Source organism: Schistocerca gregaria, chromosome 4, assembly GCF_023897955.1.
Source record: "Schistocerca gregaria isolate iqSchGreg1 chromosome 4, iqSchGreg1.2, whole genome shotgun sequence".
Taxonomy (NCBI): domain Eukaryota; kingdom Metazoa; phylum Arthropoda; class Insecta; order Orthoptera; family Acrididae; genus Schistocerca; species Schistocerca gregaria.
In genome coordinates this window covers 130,511,093-130,529,346 of record NC_064923.1, presented here as the reverse complement: position 1 = coordinate 130,529,346, position 18,254 = coordinate 130,511,093, and the positions used below count along the sequence as shown (strand labels likewise).

At 41.8% G+C, this 18,254-nt stretch overlaps 1 protein-coding gene across 1 annotated transcript in view; it reads right to left on the bottom strand.

Annotated features, from left to right (window-relative positions):
• Nucleotides 1-18,254, bottom strand: part of LOC126266649 (uncharacterized) — a 410,325-nt gene that overhangs the window by 36,456 nt on the left and 355,615 nt on the right. The window contains exons 2-3 of the mRNA XM_049971041.1: nt 7,676-7,773; nt 1,509-1,670 (exon numbers count right to left, since the gene is read on the bottom strand). Of these exons, the coding sequence (XP_049826998.1) occupies nt 1,509-1,670; nt 7,676-7,773 (260 nt within the window). The remainder of the gene's footprint in view (nt 1-1,508; nt 1,671-7,675; nt 7,774-18,254) is intronic.

Sequence of the window (18,254 nt, the reverse complement as noted above, 5' to 3'; positions counted from 1 at the left end):
ATCCTGAGAGATCAGTACCCAGAACAACCACCTCTGGCCCCAATAACGGCCTTGATACGCCTGGGGATTGAGTCAAACAGAGCTTGGATGGCATGTACAGGTACAGCTGCCCATACAGCTTCGACACGATACCACAGTTCATCAAGAGTAGTGACTGCGTATTGTGACGAGCCAGTTGCTCGGCCACCACTGACCAGACGTTTTCAGTTGGTGAGAAACCTGGAGAATGTGCTGGTCAGGGCAGCAGTCGAACATTTTCTGTATCCATAAAGGCCCGTACAGGACCTGCAACAAGCGGTCGTGCATTATCCTGCTGAAATATAGGGTTTCGCAGGGATCGAATGAAGGGTAGAGCCACGGGTCGTAACACATCTGAAATGTGATGTCCACTGTTCAAAGTGCCGACAATGTGAACAAGAGGTGACCGAGACGTGTAACCAATGGCACCCCATACCATCACGACGGGTGATACGGCACTATGGCGATGAGGAATACACGCTTCCAATGTGCGTTCACCGCAATGTCGCCAAACACGGATGCGACCATCATGATGCTGTAAACAGAGCCTGGATTCATCCGAAAAAATGACGTTTTGCCATTCGTGCACCCAGGTTCGTCGTTGAGTACACCATCGCAGGCGCTCCTGTCTGTGATGTAGCGTCAAGGGTAACCGCAGCCATGGTCTCCGAGCTGATACTCCATACTGCTGCAAACGTCGTCGAACTGTTCGTGCAGATGGTTGTTGTCTTGCAAACGTCCCCATCTGTTGACTTAGGGATCGAGACGTGGCTGCACGATCCGTTACAGCCATGCGGATAAGATGCCTGTCATCTCGACTGCTAGTTATACGAGGCCGTTGGGATCCAATACGGCGTTCCGTATTACCCTCCTGAACCCACCGATTCCATATTCTGCTAACAGTCATTGGATCTCGACCAACGCGAGCAGTAATGTCGCGATACGATAAACCGCAATCGCGATAGGCTACAATCCGACCTTTATCAAAGTCGGAAACGTGATGGTACGCATTTCTCCTCTTACACGAGGCATCACAACAACGTTTCGCCAGGCAACGCCGGTCAACTGCTGTTTGTGTATGAGAAATCGGTTGGAAACTTTCCTCATGTGAGCACGCTGTAGGTGTTGCCACCGGCGCCAATCTTGTGTGAATACTCTGAAAAGCTAATCATTTGCATATCGCAGCATATTCTTCCTGTCGGTTAAATTTCGCGTCTGTAGAAGTTGGCTGGCAGTTCATCAGCCCCAAATCTTTTTCAACATAAATACGGTCCTATAGCTCACCAGTTTCCGTGTTGGTGAGTGCTTTTAATATAATAACATCGTGTTGGTCAAACTAACTGCGAGAAGTACCACAACTGAGTCAGTGACAAAAATAATTTTCCAGTATGTGAAGTAGCCAAAATACCTCTAACTCCAACGTTTCATAACACATAAATACCGATACATATAAGAATCACCATAACAGGTCATACAGCAGCAAGCCTCACCTGGAAGAGCAGCTGCGGCCTGGAGTGTCCCAGCGGCTGGAAGAGCGGCGCGAACGACGGGAAGAACTGCTGGTCGGACGCTTCGGGGTCGTCTTGCTGCGGGTCCGGCCCGTCGCCGGCTCCAGCGCCCTCCAGGGAGTCGTCGGAAGTTAGCGCCGCCACCTGCTGCAAGGACAGTCGTATCAAGAGGACACACCACGAAAACTATGCCTGTAAACCTACATCTACAAGGATACACAGCAAAGCACACTTATGTGCCTGGCAGCGCGTTCCTCGAACGACCTTCTCAATAATTCTCTGTTATTCCATTCTCGAACATAGCGCGAAAAAAACGAAAGCCTATGCCTACCCGTGCGAGCTCTGATTTCCCTTATTTTATTATAATGAACGTTTCTCCCTTTGTACGTCGGCGTCAACAAAATATTTTCTAATGAATGAAAAGCACCAGTTTGCTTTTGTTCTACAATATTACTTTTATTGTTAACCGGTTTTCGTCTTACAAGGCCATCTTCAGACATTTACTGAGTATTGTCACCAAAGAAGTTAAATGTTGGCAGACAACATTTGAAGAGAAGTAACACCTCTAGCTTGAAGTAGAAACATACATAAAGTAACATCTTTGCAATGAAAAAGTAAAACTGCACAGTACATAAATAACAGTGGAATAGACAGGAAAACAGAAATAAAGATATGCAGGAATTTCTGTTTATCTTATTGATATTGCTTAAGTTCCTTAAGTATTCTGTATGTACATTGATAACTGTCTCTTCTTTTAATTGGTTGTGTATCACTCTGTTTCATACCTCCTGATGCACCCTTGTCTAGAAATAATTTTATTTTATTTTATTAGTTTTGCTTATTAATAGAAACTGTTATGCAGGCATGCTATTCCTATTTTGTGCTAAAGGTTTTCCTGTCTACTCCACTGTTATTTATGTACTGTGCAGTTTTACTTTTTCATTGCAAAGATGTTACTTACTGTATGTTTCTACTTCAGTCTAGAGGTTTTACTTCTCTTCCAATGTTGTCTGCTAACATTTAACTTCTTTGGTGACAATACTCAGTAAATGTCTGAAGATGGCCTTGTAAGCCGAAAACCGGTTAACAATAAAAATAATATTGTAGAACAACAGCAAACTGATGCTTTTCATTCATTATTATAATGTTGTTCTACCAAAAACCGACGGAAGATTCTGTGAATATGAAAATATTTTCTCATTCAGAGGTGAAAGTTGGTGATTGAAATTTCGTGAGAAGATTCCGCTGCAACGTCGGCGTTGTGTTAATGGCGTCCAACCAAAATCCTGTATCATGTCCGTAACACTTTCTCTCCTATTTAGCAATAATGCAAAACGCGCTGCTCTTCTTTGAACTTTTTCGATGTACCCCGTTAATCCTATCTGGTAAGGATCCCAGACCGCGCAGCAGTACTCCTAAAGAGGACGGACAGGTGTAGTGTAGGCAGTCTCTCTAGCAGATCTCTCTTGCATTTTGATTTGCCTTCCCCACAACATTTCCAATTTAAGTTGTTCGTAATTGTAATTTCTAGGTGTTTAGTTGCATTTATTGATTTATTGTGTAACCGAAGTTTAACGGATTTGTTTTAGCACTCGTGCGGATGACGTAACACTTTTCATTAATTAGGGTCAATTTCCAGTTTTCTCCCCACACTGATATCCTTTATAAAAAGTTTCGCAATTTGTTTTGATCTTCTGATGACTTTACTTGACGATGAACGCCGGCATTATCTGCAAGCAACCGTAGACCACTGCTCAGATTGTCTCCCAAATTCTTTATATACAGTGTGGTCCACTGATCGTGAGCGGGCCAAATATCTCACGAAATAAGCGTCAAACGCAAAAACCTCAAACAACGAAACTTGTCTAGCTTGAAGGGGGAAACCAGATGGCGCTATGGTTGGCCCGCTAGATGGCGTTGCCATAGGTCCAGATGTCCAGATGTCCAGATGTGTGTGAAATCTTATGGGACTTAACTGCTAAGGTCATCAGTCTCTAAGCTTACACACTACTTAACCTAAACTATCCTAAGGGCAAACACACACACCCATGCCCGAGGGAGGACTCGAACCTCCGCCGGGATCAGCCGCACAGTGGCATAGGTCAAACGGATATCAACTGCGTTTTTTTAAAATAGGAACCCCCATTTTTTATTACATATTCGTGCAGTACGTAAAGAAATATGAATGTTTTAGTTGGACCACTTTTTTCGCTTTGTGATAGATGGCGCTGTAATAGTCACAAACATATGGCTCACAATTTTAGACGAACAGTTGGTAACAGGTAGGTTTTTTAAATTAAAATACAGAATGTAGGTGCATTTGAACATTTTATTTCGGTTGTGAACTTATCATTTCTGAGAACGCACGGTGTTACAGCGTGATTACCTGTAAATACCACATTAATGCAATAAATGCCCAAAATGATGTCCGTCAATCTCAATGCATTTGGCAATACATGTAACGACATTCCTCTCAAAAGCGAGTAGTTCGCGTTCCGTAATGTTCGCACATACATTGACAATGTGCTGACGCATGTTGTCAAGCGTTGTCGGTGGATCATAGTAGCAAATATCTTTCAACTTTCCCCACAGAAAGAAATCCGAGGACGTCAGATCCGGAGAGCGTGCGGGCCATGGTATGGTGCTTCGACGACTAATCCACCTGTCATGAGATATGCTATTCAATACCGCTTCAACCGCACGCGAGCCATGTGCCGGACATCCAGTATGTTAGAAGCACATCGCCATCTGTCATGCAGTGAAACATCTTGTAGTACCATCGGTAGAACATTACGTAGGAAATCAGCATACATTGCTGTATTCCCATCGATAAAGGGGGGCAATTATCCTTCCTCCCATAATGCCGCACCATACATTAACGCGCCAACGTCGCTGATGTTCCACTTGTTGCAGCCATCGTGAATTTTCCGATGCCCAATAGTGCCGGTTTACGTTAGCGCTGTTGGTGAATGACGCTGCGTCTCTAAATAGAACGCGTGCAAAAAATTTGTCATCGTCCCGTAATTTCTCTTGTACCCAGTGTACACGACGTTCAAAGTCGTCGCCATGCAATTCCTGGTGCATAGAAATATGGTACGGGTGCAATCGATGTTGATGTAGCATTCTCAACACCGACGTTTTTGAGACTCCCGATTCTCGCGCAATATGTCTGCTACTGATGTGCGGATTAGCCGCGACAGCAGCTAAAACACCTACTTGGGCATCATCATTTGTTGCAGGTCGTGGATGACGTTTCACATGTGGCTGAAGACTTCTGTGGCCTTAAATAACGTAACTGTCGGGCGAACGGTCCGGACACTTGGATGACGTCGTCCGCACAGGCGGAATGTTACGTGATACCACGTACTTATACGTTTGTGACTATTACAGCGCCATCTATCACAAAGCGAAAAAAGTGGTGCAACTAAAACATTCATATTTCTTTACGTACTACACGAATATGTAGTAAAAATGGGGGTTCCTATTAAAAAAAAAAACTCTGTTGATATCCGTTTGACCTATGGCAGCGCATCTAGCAGGCCAATCATAGCGCCATCTGGTTTCCCCCTTCAAGCTAGACGAGTTTCGTTCTTTGTAATTTTTTCGTTCGATGCTTATTTCGTGAGATATTTGGCCGGGTCACTATCAATGGACCACCCTGTATATACAGGGTGATTCACGAAGATACGTAAATATTTTATTTGTTATTGTACAAGTAAAATTAAAGAAAAATTTCATATAATCGTACGTCCGCAAATTTTTAGTTACGGAGTTACCGCTAATAAAAGATTTTGCCTGAAATTTAGCAACTTCGTTAATATGAAGCCATCGCAATACTGTACGAGGTTAAAGTAAAGCACGATTTCCAATTATTTTGTTGTTATTGATCTGGTGAATCTAATAAAACACGTCCCAGACGTGAATATGCAGTAGTTTTCCAGAACATTCATAGAAGCAAAGATTATTATACAAGTAAATTTATTTGCTTTCAATTAAGCATGTATAAACGTTTATATCATTGTTGGCAACCGTTAGTCGTTTCCTTACCTCGAAATGAGTTAGTTTTCTGTATTGGTCAGTGAAACAACGTATTTAAGTAACTGCTGTAGTTTCACGACCCTATGATACTGAAACGAGCAACAAAATCTGTTTATACACTTCACACGGTGAAGAATCATCGGGAAACTGGAAGAAGAATGAAGTGTGACGAGGGTAGCCTACGAGTTTAGTACTGCTCATAGCATTGCTTCACGTGTACGAACGAAGTTCTGAAGCTCAGGCACTGCTGTCAAAAAGACAGCAGGTGGTCGAACACTACAACAGCAGATGACCGCTAAACTGCGCAACAGGCAAGAAGGGATCCACGTCATGTAGCAGGTGGCACTGCAACCACATTTAACAGGACTGTAAGATAGCCAATCTCACACATGGCTGCTGAATGGGGGTAGTCCAGTACTCTCCGTTCCGTTGACACTCGCACACGGGCGGCAATTGGAGGAACTCTGGGAACGAGAGGCTTTTCGGCGAATGGGCTATCCTGCTCGTTACCACGACTTAAATCCCGTAGATCACAAGATGGAAGCGTTGATAAGTATTGCAGCGCATCTACATGCACCAATAGCCTTCCAGGAGTTGTCAACTGTGCTGGTGGACAAATGAAATCCCCCACCACAAGAACTCCTTACCAACCTTATGGGCAACAGCGGATACCGTGTATTGTCGTCGGTGGTGATCACACTCACCCTATAAGGAGAGACGGAAGGCAATTTTTATCCCTATCTTGCCAATCCTATTTTACCCTTCGAATAGGTACAGTTTTCAAAAGAACTATAAGTGATAAAACAATGAAATTTTTACTGCATACATACAACATATATGCCTCAATTACAAGTAAAATGAATATAACACCTCTTATGGTGTTTAAGAAAAAAAATTATTCTTACACTAGTAAAATTTAACTTGTTTGCACATTAATTATTATAAAACAGTTGCTGATTGTTTGGTGGTTCTCAATTTACTTGCAATTACTTGTTACCATCTGCCATAAAAATTGACCAAATTTCGTGTTTCTAACCCCATTAGTTTATCAAATACGGGTACCTGAAAGGAAAAAAATGTAGTTTTGAGAAAAATCCATTTCAAGTTTAATATTGCAATTCTAGTATAGTTATTGATGAGAATTACTTACCAGTAATATTTTCCTGCACCATATTGAGCATCATCTGAATCATACTGATCTTCTTTTCTTCTCTTGATCCCCATTCTTTTCTGTCTGGCTTCTTTTGTGCATTTTAAATTAGCAAAATCTGCTTTGCGGATTCTCTCTTTATCTGTTTACACCAAGGATTTTGCAGTATTTCCGCTAGATCTTATGCCCAATAATTCAAAAACTTGCAGTTTTCTAATTACACCATTAATGAAGCATAAAATAGCATCATAAACACCAAATTTGAAGGTTGTAAGCTGAACAATTACAGTTTTCGGTAACCGGTTCCAAATGACAGAATTCACACTTCCATTTAAATTGTGGGTTTTCCCTTGAAGACATTTCTTCAACAAGGCATCTTTACAAAGGCCTCTAAATATGGGTTCAAATTCATTTCATTTAATTAAATTCTGTGCATTATCTCTGCATGGCGCAAGAAGGAAGGCATGGCATTTAAATGACAGATTGCACAGAGCGTCAGGAAAACCATCATATCTCACGAAAAAAATGTCGTATTTACATAAAACAAAAACTGTCTCATGCAAGAAAGGCCAGGCATTTCAAATATGCTAAAATCTAAAAATCGTATTTTTGAAGCCAACTTGACTTCCATCTCCCATTAAGCACCATGTCTAGCCTTTTGCAATGTCTGGGGAACAATTTAAATCTCAGTGACTTTAATATAATTACTGTCTTTGAATAAACATGTCATTTCTGACCGCCTCAATACGAATGTCTGTATCTCTTTCAGTTACCTTCTGTACTATCTGCTGTAGCAGTTGTTTCTCTGTACGATCCAAGTTTCTTCAAGCTATGTTACTGGCAATGATGCATCACAGGAAAATTGCCTTCGTGATTAAGTTTTGCGCTCCAGCGTATGGACAGTACTTCTAAAGGTAATGGAGGGGCGCGCTAGAAGCGGAGCGCGCTGCGTGTTGCCTACCTGCGTGGCGTCGGCCCCGTCCGCCTGCGACACCGCCGGCGGCAGCAACGTCAGATGCTCGCCTCCCTGTTCGCCGCTCTTCTCGCCCAGCACTGCGTCTGCAACAGATGGAGGTGCCACGGTCACTGCGAATAGTTACTCGCCTCCGCTTCATCACTTTAAGTTATTTCACTAAGTACAATCTAAGGAAAAATAAAAAAAAAGTAAGACCACGCATCACGAGGAATCATCCGAATGGGATGGAAATCGGTAGATGTAATGCACATGTACTGGCAAACAGTTACAATTTTAGAAAGACTGGGATGATCTAGTCAAGGGAAAGAGCTTCCCAAATTGAGGAAGTCAATAACGCCCTGGTCGGCCTCTGACGCTTATACAAGCAGTTATTCGGCTTGGCACTAAATGAGTTGGTGGATGTTCTCCTGAGGGATATTATGTCAACTTTAGTCCAACTGGGGCGTTAGATCGTCAAAATGCCGAAATGGTTGCAAGGTCTTGCTAATCATGCTGCAAACGTACTCAATTGGGGAGAGATTCGGCGACCTTGCTGACCAAGGTAGGCTTTGCTGGTCATCATGGCTCAGTTAGAAGCAGGACTCATCACTGAAGACAATTCTACCCCAGTGAATGAGATACCAGGCCGATGACGTGTCTGGAGACGACCTAGATTGTTGCCCACCTTACGGCCCGGCAGCCAGGAGTGATGGTTTGGGGTGCCCTTTCTTTTCATAGCAGGGCCCCTCAGGTTGTCATCCTTGGCATCCTACAGCACAGCGTATTGTAGGCCCCATTTAATCAGCCCTTCATGGAAAACCATTCTGCCCTTACATTCAGTAATATAATGATCGTCCGGACATGTCAGGAGTTTCTACTGCTCGTCTTAGTGCTTGTTGAGCCCTACCTTGACCATTGAGGTCAGCGCATCTCTCCCCAGTTGAGCACGTTTGGAGCATTATGGGCAGGGCCCGGGATTTTGAAGATCCAACGCGCCAATTGGACAGAAGTTAGCACGATATCCCTCAGGAGGACATTCAACAACCCTATCAATCAATGCCAAGCCGAATAACTGCTTACATTAGGGTCCGACGTCGACCACCGTGTTATGCAGTTGCTCAGTTTGTGAAGTTCTTGCTCTTGAATAAAACTTTCAGTCTGTCTGAAACAGTTATCGTTTATTTGTCTGTATATATGTAGGGTGGTTCAGTTAAAAGTAGCCTGCCTCCCCTTTTAACGTGAATGTAATTATTGGACTTATGAAATACAATAACTGCTATAACAATAAGCAGCTTTATGCAGTAATCGATTGTTGAGATTCTTCTGTCAGCACTTCTGTTTATTTTATCTTGAAGTTAGGTGTTTCTCTATGCGGTCTACAAAGTAACTTTCTCGACAGAAGAAGGAGTTGAAACTGAGGAAGAATATGTGAAAATAGGTTCGATTAAGGAAACTCGTGAAATTTTCGGGTCAAGTATCTGGGTAGAGGGCTGCCAGAAAAGAGAGCAATACAGAGTCTGTACAAAAACTGGTGCACCTACGGGTCTTTGCAAAATGTAAAATGACAAAGAATTCCTTCGATTCGCACATCAGAAGTTATTGCAGACATTCCCCGAAGAATCATTCAGAGCCCAAAAAGTCTACACGTAAACTGGACCAGCAGGCTCATGCAAGTAGGAGGACTTACCAACAGTTACTGAAAAGTTTCAATTTGAAGCTATATCATGTGACGGTTGTGCAGCAATTACGGGGGGAGGACAGTCAGAAACGTGTAAATTACTGATTGGTGCTTCTGGATAATATCAACGAAGGTTTGTTAGACCGTTTCTATCACATCGTGAGTGATGAAGCATGGTTTCATCTTTCCGCTCATGTGATTTCACAGAACACGATGGGCAGGGCGACGGAGAACTCGTGTTAACATTGTGTGTCAGCAGCCGCTCCATGATGAAAAAATCGGCGTTTCGTGCGCTGTAACAGGAACGCGCGTCATTCTACCGATATTTTTTGACGCTACCCACATCGTTGCATACTTGGAAATTTTTGATAAATTGTGTGCCCAACACACTGAATATGAAAGACAACACTGCTTCTTCCAGCAACATCTAAGGTATTCCCGGACTGAGTCCATCATATCTTCACTGAGGAACGAACTGCAAGCAAACATTTATAGCCACCTCGTTCGCCGGATGTAACAAAATGTGATTTTTTTCCTGTGGGGACATTCTAAGAGCAAAGCCTATGAAACAGATCCACACACATTACAAATCCACGCACAAGACAGGAACTGAAAGACAATAACAACTGTGAAGTTGCCGCCATCTTTATCCGAACTTTACGCCGGATATATCTGAATATGCTTAGACGTGCGCAGCTGTGTATTGATATTGATGTTGCGTGGTGGTGGTGGTGGTGGTGGTGGGGGGGGGGGGTTCTTTCAACATATTCTATAAATGTATTTTTCATTGTATTTTTCGTTTTCAGTAAACGGTAAGTCTATTTAAGCACATCGTTTCTGTAATTTCACCACATTTCCTTTAAGTTACACAAACTACTTTTGTCTGTGCCACCCTGTATTTCATATCTACTGATTTCCGTTCCATTCAGATAACTCCTCCGTAGTGGGCCTTTTTTTTGTCTTAGTTTATATTTTATAGGCTGAAACAGCGACCTACGAATTTAATGTTTAATATTGAAAGGACATTTAAAAATACGAATGTACGATCTAATAAAAGAAATTTAGACCGTGAAAACGAAAGAAAAAACTTTGAAAGAAATGACGAACGTCCGAAGGAAGCAATAAGCGTTCGAACGGACATAGGAAAGTTAGAACCTGAAATTAGCAAATGTTTAAATATCAGATCAAGACAACATTCAGATGTTAATTCCATTGAATTTTGGGAAAAACGAAGGAATTTTGGAATGGTAGAAAGTTCAAATTTTTGAACGAACGAAGACTATTCCAATTTTCGAACGAGCGAACACTCGAAGATTGGGACAAACCATCATTCAGATGTTCAAAGAAACAAAAGTTCGAACGTCGATAGAGCGAATGGACGATGGAACATTAGGAATAGTTGACAGAATGCTCAAAATAACAAACTATAATTATAATGTTTGAACGAAGGGACATGTGAATGTCGATCTAATGACGGAAAATTTGAATGAGCAATCATTAGAATATACGAGTAAAGGAACGTTGTCACCATTGAGACTCGAATCTTCTAATGAATAAACGCCTGAAAGCTCGAGCAAATGGAGATTTGATTGACAATTAAATGAGTAAATGTTCAAACGAGCAAACGTTAAAAATTGTTAAAGCGAATTAAGAAACGTTAGAACAAATGAATGTTCGAAAACACGAACATATTTTCGATTGTTCGAATGAACGAGCGCTCTAATGTTCAAATTACAAAATGTTAGAATGTCCGAAAGAACGAATTATATTTTAGTTGGTTCCAAGAGGTTAGGTACTTATTTATTTGGTTGTTCTGTGTTTCATACACTGCTGCCCAAAAGTAAATCGTTTTTTCCACGTACTGTGACTAATTCAAGATATAATCACACAAACTGTAAACCAGATGTCCGTATGATAGTGTTCCGCACGGAAGATGGCATTCCCGTCAACGGACAGCCATGCCAACGATGACGTCAGGGCACCTATGAAACGAGGGAGTGTTCGTTGGGCAGCCCCACATTCACAAAATCAGCAATTAAACGAAGAGAAATGTTGGACCCAGTTGTTTGAAATTAATAAATATATAATATGTGATTTCTAGTTCAACTTCTGGTCAGTATGCATATCTCAAATTTTCAAGAAACAGTTTTACTTATTTCAGTTTCCATACGTTCTCTTGTTACTGACTGTGCTATTTACTGCCTTGCATAGCAATGAATGAATTGTGCGTTTTTAAAGTTAGGTGATAGGTCATTCATTGAGAAACGATCGAAGATTTTTCTGGAAATTTCATTTGTTGGTCCTCCCACTGTTACACCTCTATTGGGCTTTATGTTGTTCACTGCATCATAATTATCACAGATCAGTCATTCTGCTTTGTCAGTGTGAGGTGGAATGTCATTTATACGCGGCAAGAATAGGAGAAATTCCGTTGTTGAGCCCTGTGCAATATCAATTATAATTTGCTTCATCTCGGATGATATTTTAAGCAACTGTCACGGTAATTTTAGATGTTGATCCCCATTGCAAGTTACTTTATATGCATCAAGAATAGGAAAAGTCCCGTCGTTGAGCCCTGTGGAATGTCAGTTATAATTTGTTCCCTCTCGAAGAAGATATTGTAACGTACTCTCACGACAACAGTGTGACACGTTGAACCGCATTACAAGTTAACTTAATTATTAAAATGCATGTTTGAGTGTAGCAGCAGCTATCGAATATACAGTAAAATATAATTAGTCGTGGCAGTAGCAAGGAATTCGAATACACCATACATCATAACCAATTATTACTGTTACCTTGACTGTGCATATTTGGGACTGCCAAATAAACAAATGTTCACATTTTTGTTACAGTTAGCAGGTCTGCTAGTATCTAATATTTCAAGGTACACGCAATTTAGTAGCATTATAAGGAAATAAATTTTTTAAACGAATTAATATTGAATTAAATTTTCTATGTTACTTGAAATTCTCAGTATAGCATTGAGGAGGAACATCAATTACCCGTGGCATCGAGGCATTCAGTGAGAAAATGGACGGTGAATTCGTTCACTTCCTCTGACGCTGTTTCCATGAGGCAGCAGTAGTTATCTTCAGTGAGAGTGTAGCCTCAGTACAGTAGCAACTTTGGTTGTTCAAGAAAGAATAGACAGTCTTGGTTACAAAACGGTTTTTCTTTTATTTAATTTGTAAAGTTTTGCACTCTCACAGAAGCATCATCAGGCTTCTGGGAGGAAAACAAGTTTCCTCAGTATAAATTTATGAGCCAGGAATCAGCTATAAAGCTACGTTGTCAGTTAAGTACAGCAACTGGGAAACCACGGTCCGAGTTGTGGAAAGAGACAAACTCACTGGGTAAAAGCTTTTCGTAACTCAGGTCACGGTTTCCCAGTTGCTTCACTTAACTGACAATGTAGTTGTATAGCTGATTCCTCGCTCATAAATTTGTTCTGTGGAAACTTGTTTTTCTCCCAGATGTCAGCTGATGCTCTATGAGAATGAAACATGTCACAAACTAAATAAATGAAAAGTCATTTTGCAGTACCATTAGCCGAAAGACGGAGTGATGTGAATTTCAGTTGAGTTGTTCAGAGTATCTCCATCAATAGTACCTAATTAACGTCCTTAGCGGAAGTTTAAAAGTGGAGAGTTCTTCCAAAGTTTCTACCAATGTCTAGTTAACCTCTCCTTTGGGCCTATCTTGTTCTGATCGTCTGTTTGTATGTATAGTCTCATCAATCCAAGTATCTGTTTCCACTGAGCGACTTGCTTGGTCTATTACAAGAATGTGTTTATCACACTCCCCTAGTTTCTTCCAGCATTATTCCGTTTTAGTTATCATATTTTGCTCATTAGTGTCATTCTTCTGTTACCATCCAGACTTTCAGATGCTCTGCCTCAGATTTTCGAAACGAGAGTGTTACAAAGACTTCTGCTTGACCCTACTAACTAGTCTCTTGCTGGTTCATCACGAACAATCATCCCTTATTTCCTGTGTTTCACCCCGCCAGCCCTCGGCTCTCACCTGACGCAAGATTTCTGGTGACACCGCGAGTGTCTTTTCTAGTTTTGCGTAAAGAATAAAGAGAAATGTGGCATGATTTTTGTCAAATGGGTACGCGGACCCAAAACAAGTCTCCCTAGAAACTACACAATATGTTTTTGCACGAATTTTCACAGCCACACCAACAGTAAGATCTGAACAAATGGGGGCAACAAATTGACCAGCCTCAGATCTAGTTTCGCAAAAAAAAAAAAAAAAAAAAAAAAAAAAAGTTAATTGCTTGATAGAGATCGGGGCAACTAAGAACAACTTTCACAAGCTGCAAAATCGTCACGAAAAAGACAGTGATCCGTAAATGTAATAAGTTTCCTTTAATTTACGTCTTTGGTCACAAACGTTTTGTTAACAGATTACCGGTTTCGGTCTTTAACGACCATCATCAGATCTGTTTCATAAAAACATGTACTGATGCTATAGTGGCATAGTCAAATGTTAAATGCGGAATCAGCACCAGCATCGTCAAATACATATAAATAACATCACATGCACGAGTCATGTTGTCAGTAGTACTCCGCATTTAACAGTAGACGATGCCACTATGGCTGCAGTACATTAGGACTTTGTTTTTATGAAACACATCTGATGATGGTCATTAAAGACCGAAACCGGTAATCTATTAACAAAAAGTTTGTGACCATAGACGTAAATTAAAGGAAACTTATTAAGAACAACTTAATTGTTGATCATAGGTGAAATTAAAACACACTAAGACAAAAATAAAAGAAAATAAAAAAGGCCGACTCACCACGAAGGAATAATCAGAATCGGACGGAAATCGATAGGCGTTATGTGCATGTACAGACAAACAAATGAGTAAAATTTCAGAAAAATTGAATGATTTATTCAAGACAAATAGTTTCACAAATTGAACACGTCAGTAACGCATTGGTGCAGGTCTGACCCTTATGCAAGCAGTTATTCGGCTTTGAAGTGTGAAGTGATAGGCAGAGTTGTTGCATGTCCTCATGAGAGACACTGTGCCAAATTCTGTCCAATTTGCGCGTTAGATCGCCAAAACTCCGAGCTTAATGGAAGACCCTGCCCATCATGCTCCAAACGTTCTCAATTGGTGAGAGATCCGGCGATCTTTCTGGCCAAGGTAGGATTGGCAAGCACGAAGACAAGCAGTACAAACTCTCATCGTATGTGGGCTTCCGTTATCTTGCTGAAATGTAACTCCCGATGTCTTACCACGAAGGGCAACAAAACAGGGCGTAGAATATCGCTAACGTACCGCTGTGCTGTAAGGGTGCTGCGGATGCCAACCAAAGAGGTCCTGCTATGAAATGAAATGGCATACCAGATTATCGCCCCCGGCTGTCGGACCTTGTGGCCGGCCACAGTCAGGTTGGTGTCTCACCGTTGCGGCGGTGTCTCGAGACACATCTTCGCTGGTCATATGGACTCAGTTCGACGCGGGACTCATCACTGAAGACAACGGTACTCCAAGATCCTGGGACGAATGTACCAGACACCACTATAAACGCGATTTTTGGGGTACAGAGGTCAATGGTTGTCGGCGCAAGGGATGGCGTGAGCTCAGCCCCCATACCGTGAGCCGCGTATAAATGGTCCCTATGGTCAATGAAGCACCAGTTGCACTTCGGATCGATAAGAATGATGAATCAAGGGGTTCTGAGTGCCTTTCTGACGACTGCTCGGCCCTCTCGTTCTGCGTCTCCCTAGGCAGCCTGCTTCCTTACTTGAAGCTGTGTTCGGCCACGGTTCACCGATTCCTGCAACATTGTCGAGTACCATTGCTCCTATTCAAATGGCGAGCGATTCGCCGATTACTCCACAGGCTTCTTTGTGCTCAGGTACACGTCCTGTCCCAAACGCTGACATCTGCGTATATTGTTCACGCGCCTGTATTTACTGACCAACTTAGTACGCGGAATGAAATTCACAAAGTATCGACGTGTCTCCTGTTAACAACCTTTGCTAGCAGCGCCGTGAAATGCAGCACTACAGCGTCACACTTTCTTCCATTAGCCGCCAGAATTTACAGTTTTGCGTTTTCCGTTGATACCTTTATGATTATCAATTTGTGACCTATTTGCGTAACTGCTTCGATGTGCCTCCTTTCTTTCTCTTAGAGTGTATTTCACGAATAGATGCTGCTAGCCGTTTAAAGAAGTATCAAGAAAGTTTATCTCTTCAAGTCCCAGCTATTTTTGACATAAAAAGTTACACTCGGTGATATTTAAGTGGCAATAAAAAAAGCTGAGGTAAAAAATTTCTTAAAAAAGAGGTCATATGTTTTGTGAAACGAGTTGTCTAAAAGTAAGAAATCAAATAGATTGCAAAAACAGTTGACGCGCTTTTGAATTGTGCTCGAAATTATGTCTCACAAATAAGGTGCCAATCGAGAATTTAAAGTTCAATGTTTAATTTAGGATTATAGAGCACCAAAGGATATATGTCTGATGGACTATGTAGGCTGTGAAGTCCAATTTGTTGTACGTGATTTCGAGTATGTTCAAGATCGTATTAAACGTTTCTGTAATCCGTTTTATTTCTTGCTTTCAGACAAATCGTTTCAGAAAACGTTTGACCTTTTCTTCAATTTTTTTTATAATTCTGTCAAGCAGGCAGTGTTTTCTAATCATGGACACACTGGAGTTTCCATGTGTCGGCAGGACTCAGCTGGGACAGATCATTTGTCACTCAAAAAGGGGTGGGCTACTCAGAAGCCCGAGAAAGGAACCTGGCGTTCAAGGAAATGGCACAGGTTAAAAAAAAATGGCTCTGAGCACTATGGACTTAACATCTGAGGTCATCAGTCCCCTACAACTTAGATCTACTTAAACCTAACTAGTCTAAGGACATCACACACATCCATGCCCTAGGCAGGATTCTAAGCTGCTACCGTAGCGGTCGCGCGGTTCCAGACTGAAGCGCCTCGAACCGCTCGGCCACAACGGTCGGCTGCAATGGCGCAGGGATAGGTCGATGTTTTACAGCCAACTCACAGTCAGTCAGCTATTTTAGTAAACAATTATATTAAAACTATGTTGAGAAATCACAATACCCGAGGGGAGGATTGTTATAACACATCGAAATGCGGTAGACTTGTCAGTTTGCAAGTTAAATAACATTTGCGTTATTTTCGGAGTCAGCCAAAAATGTCCCAAAATATACGAGGAGGGATTTGAATATTTCGTACGCATGGCCGCTCTGTATTTTACATATACTTGATTGGCATATTTAAGCTTTACATTATTTGCACACAATTTCAAAGGTGTTTTTACTTATTTTTAAGGACGTCGTTTATGAAGGTCGTATTTGCATTGCTGCAGCTTGCAGCCACGTAATTCTAGTGAACTCGAAGCTCTGATCGAGTCATGTCATATATTCATGCTACATTTTTAAAACGTAATTGCGGTTCTAGAACCACAGCTGCGCCCTACAATCGAGACACGACGTCATAATTGATTGAAAATGACCTTCTGTGTACCACCCATACAAGTGAGCACCAGTCTCTGGAATACTCTCACCAAGGAAGGGATATTAACGTAACTGACAGTTTACAGTCTGCCAATGTATGATGAGAAGGTATCCGCCGCGAAGCGCGCAGCACTTCTTTTATCGACGTCAAGCGTGTAGCAGGTTCCTTCAGGGACCCCTAAACCTACACGCATAGTCAGTTCGAACACAAAACTGTGCGTTCATAACGACAAAATGTGGCGACTCTGGCTGCTCCTTAGTTATGAAAACATTCGAGTGCTGTTCTACTGCCTTTCATGAAAGCGAGCGTGTCTCAACAGAAAGAGAAAGGACGAAACGAAAACGAAAATTACATGATTAGAGAGTGCATTACGAAATGATTACTCACCCTGTCTGCTAAAGGCATGTCTTTATCCGAGCTGTATCAATACGTCACATACGTATTCAAGCTCTTTCGACGATGAATGGTAGTCTGCACGGAAGATTTCAAGAACCATTTATCTCGCAGAAACAATATAGTAAGTGTGAATTGAAACAGAAAGTTAAATCGATTGCTGCATCAGAGGCATACTCTCGATTTCGCCAACTTTTTCGATTTGTATCACAGCACACATTCTATACACAATATTAACTATAACGTATTTTACGAAATCACAGGTACTTCGAACTTTAAAACAGTAATATACGGGAATTGGACAAAAATATGCTAACACTAAAAACGCAACACATTATCACGCCTTATATGGTGCAGGAATCCCGTTGGCATTCCAGATAGCACCCAGTCGTGTCAGAATAGACAAATACAGGTCCTCTACGGTTTTCAAAGCAGTGTTATAACAGTCTATTCGTAAAATAGTGCCGTGTTCTGATGACGATGATGGAGGTGGATAGTGACTACGTATGTTTCTATCTAACGCAGAGCGCAAAGGCTCAATAATATTGAGCTCTGGTGTACATAGCGGCCAAGGGAGATTCGACAGTCGACCTTCTTAGTCACAAAACGAGTCCTGGTCGATGTGAGCTATGTCCCTGCCGTCTTGGAACACAGCATCATAATAATTGGAGAACGAAAATTGTGTCGTGGGATGGACATGATCAGTCAAAATGAGCCTACAATCCTTGCCAACGATACGGTCTTGAAGACTAACTATGGGATCCTAGTCATACCGTAATATGGATGCCCAAATCGTCACCGAACACCCAACATGTTTCACTCTTGGGACGCAAACTCAGCCAAAAGATGGAAGTGTGTAGAAGCCTTATCAGACCAAATGACTTTCTTCGATTACTCCACAGTCCAGGTTTTATGGCATCGGCGCCATCTAATCCTGCTATGGGCATTTGCATCACTGATGGATGGTTCTGGAATTCCGGCTGACCCTGTAATTCACTGCT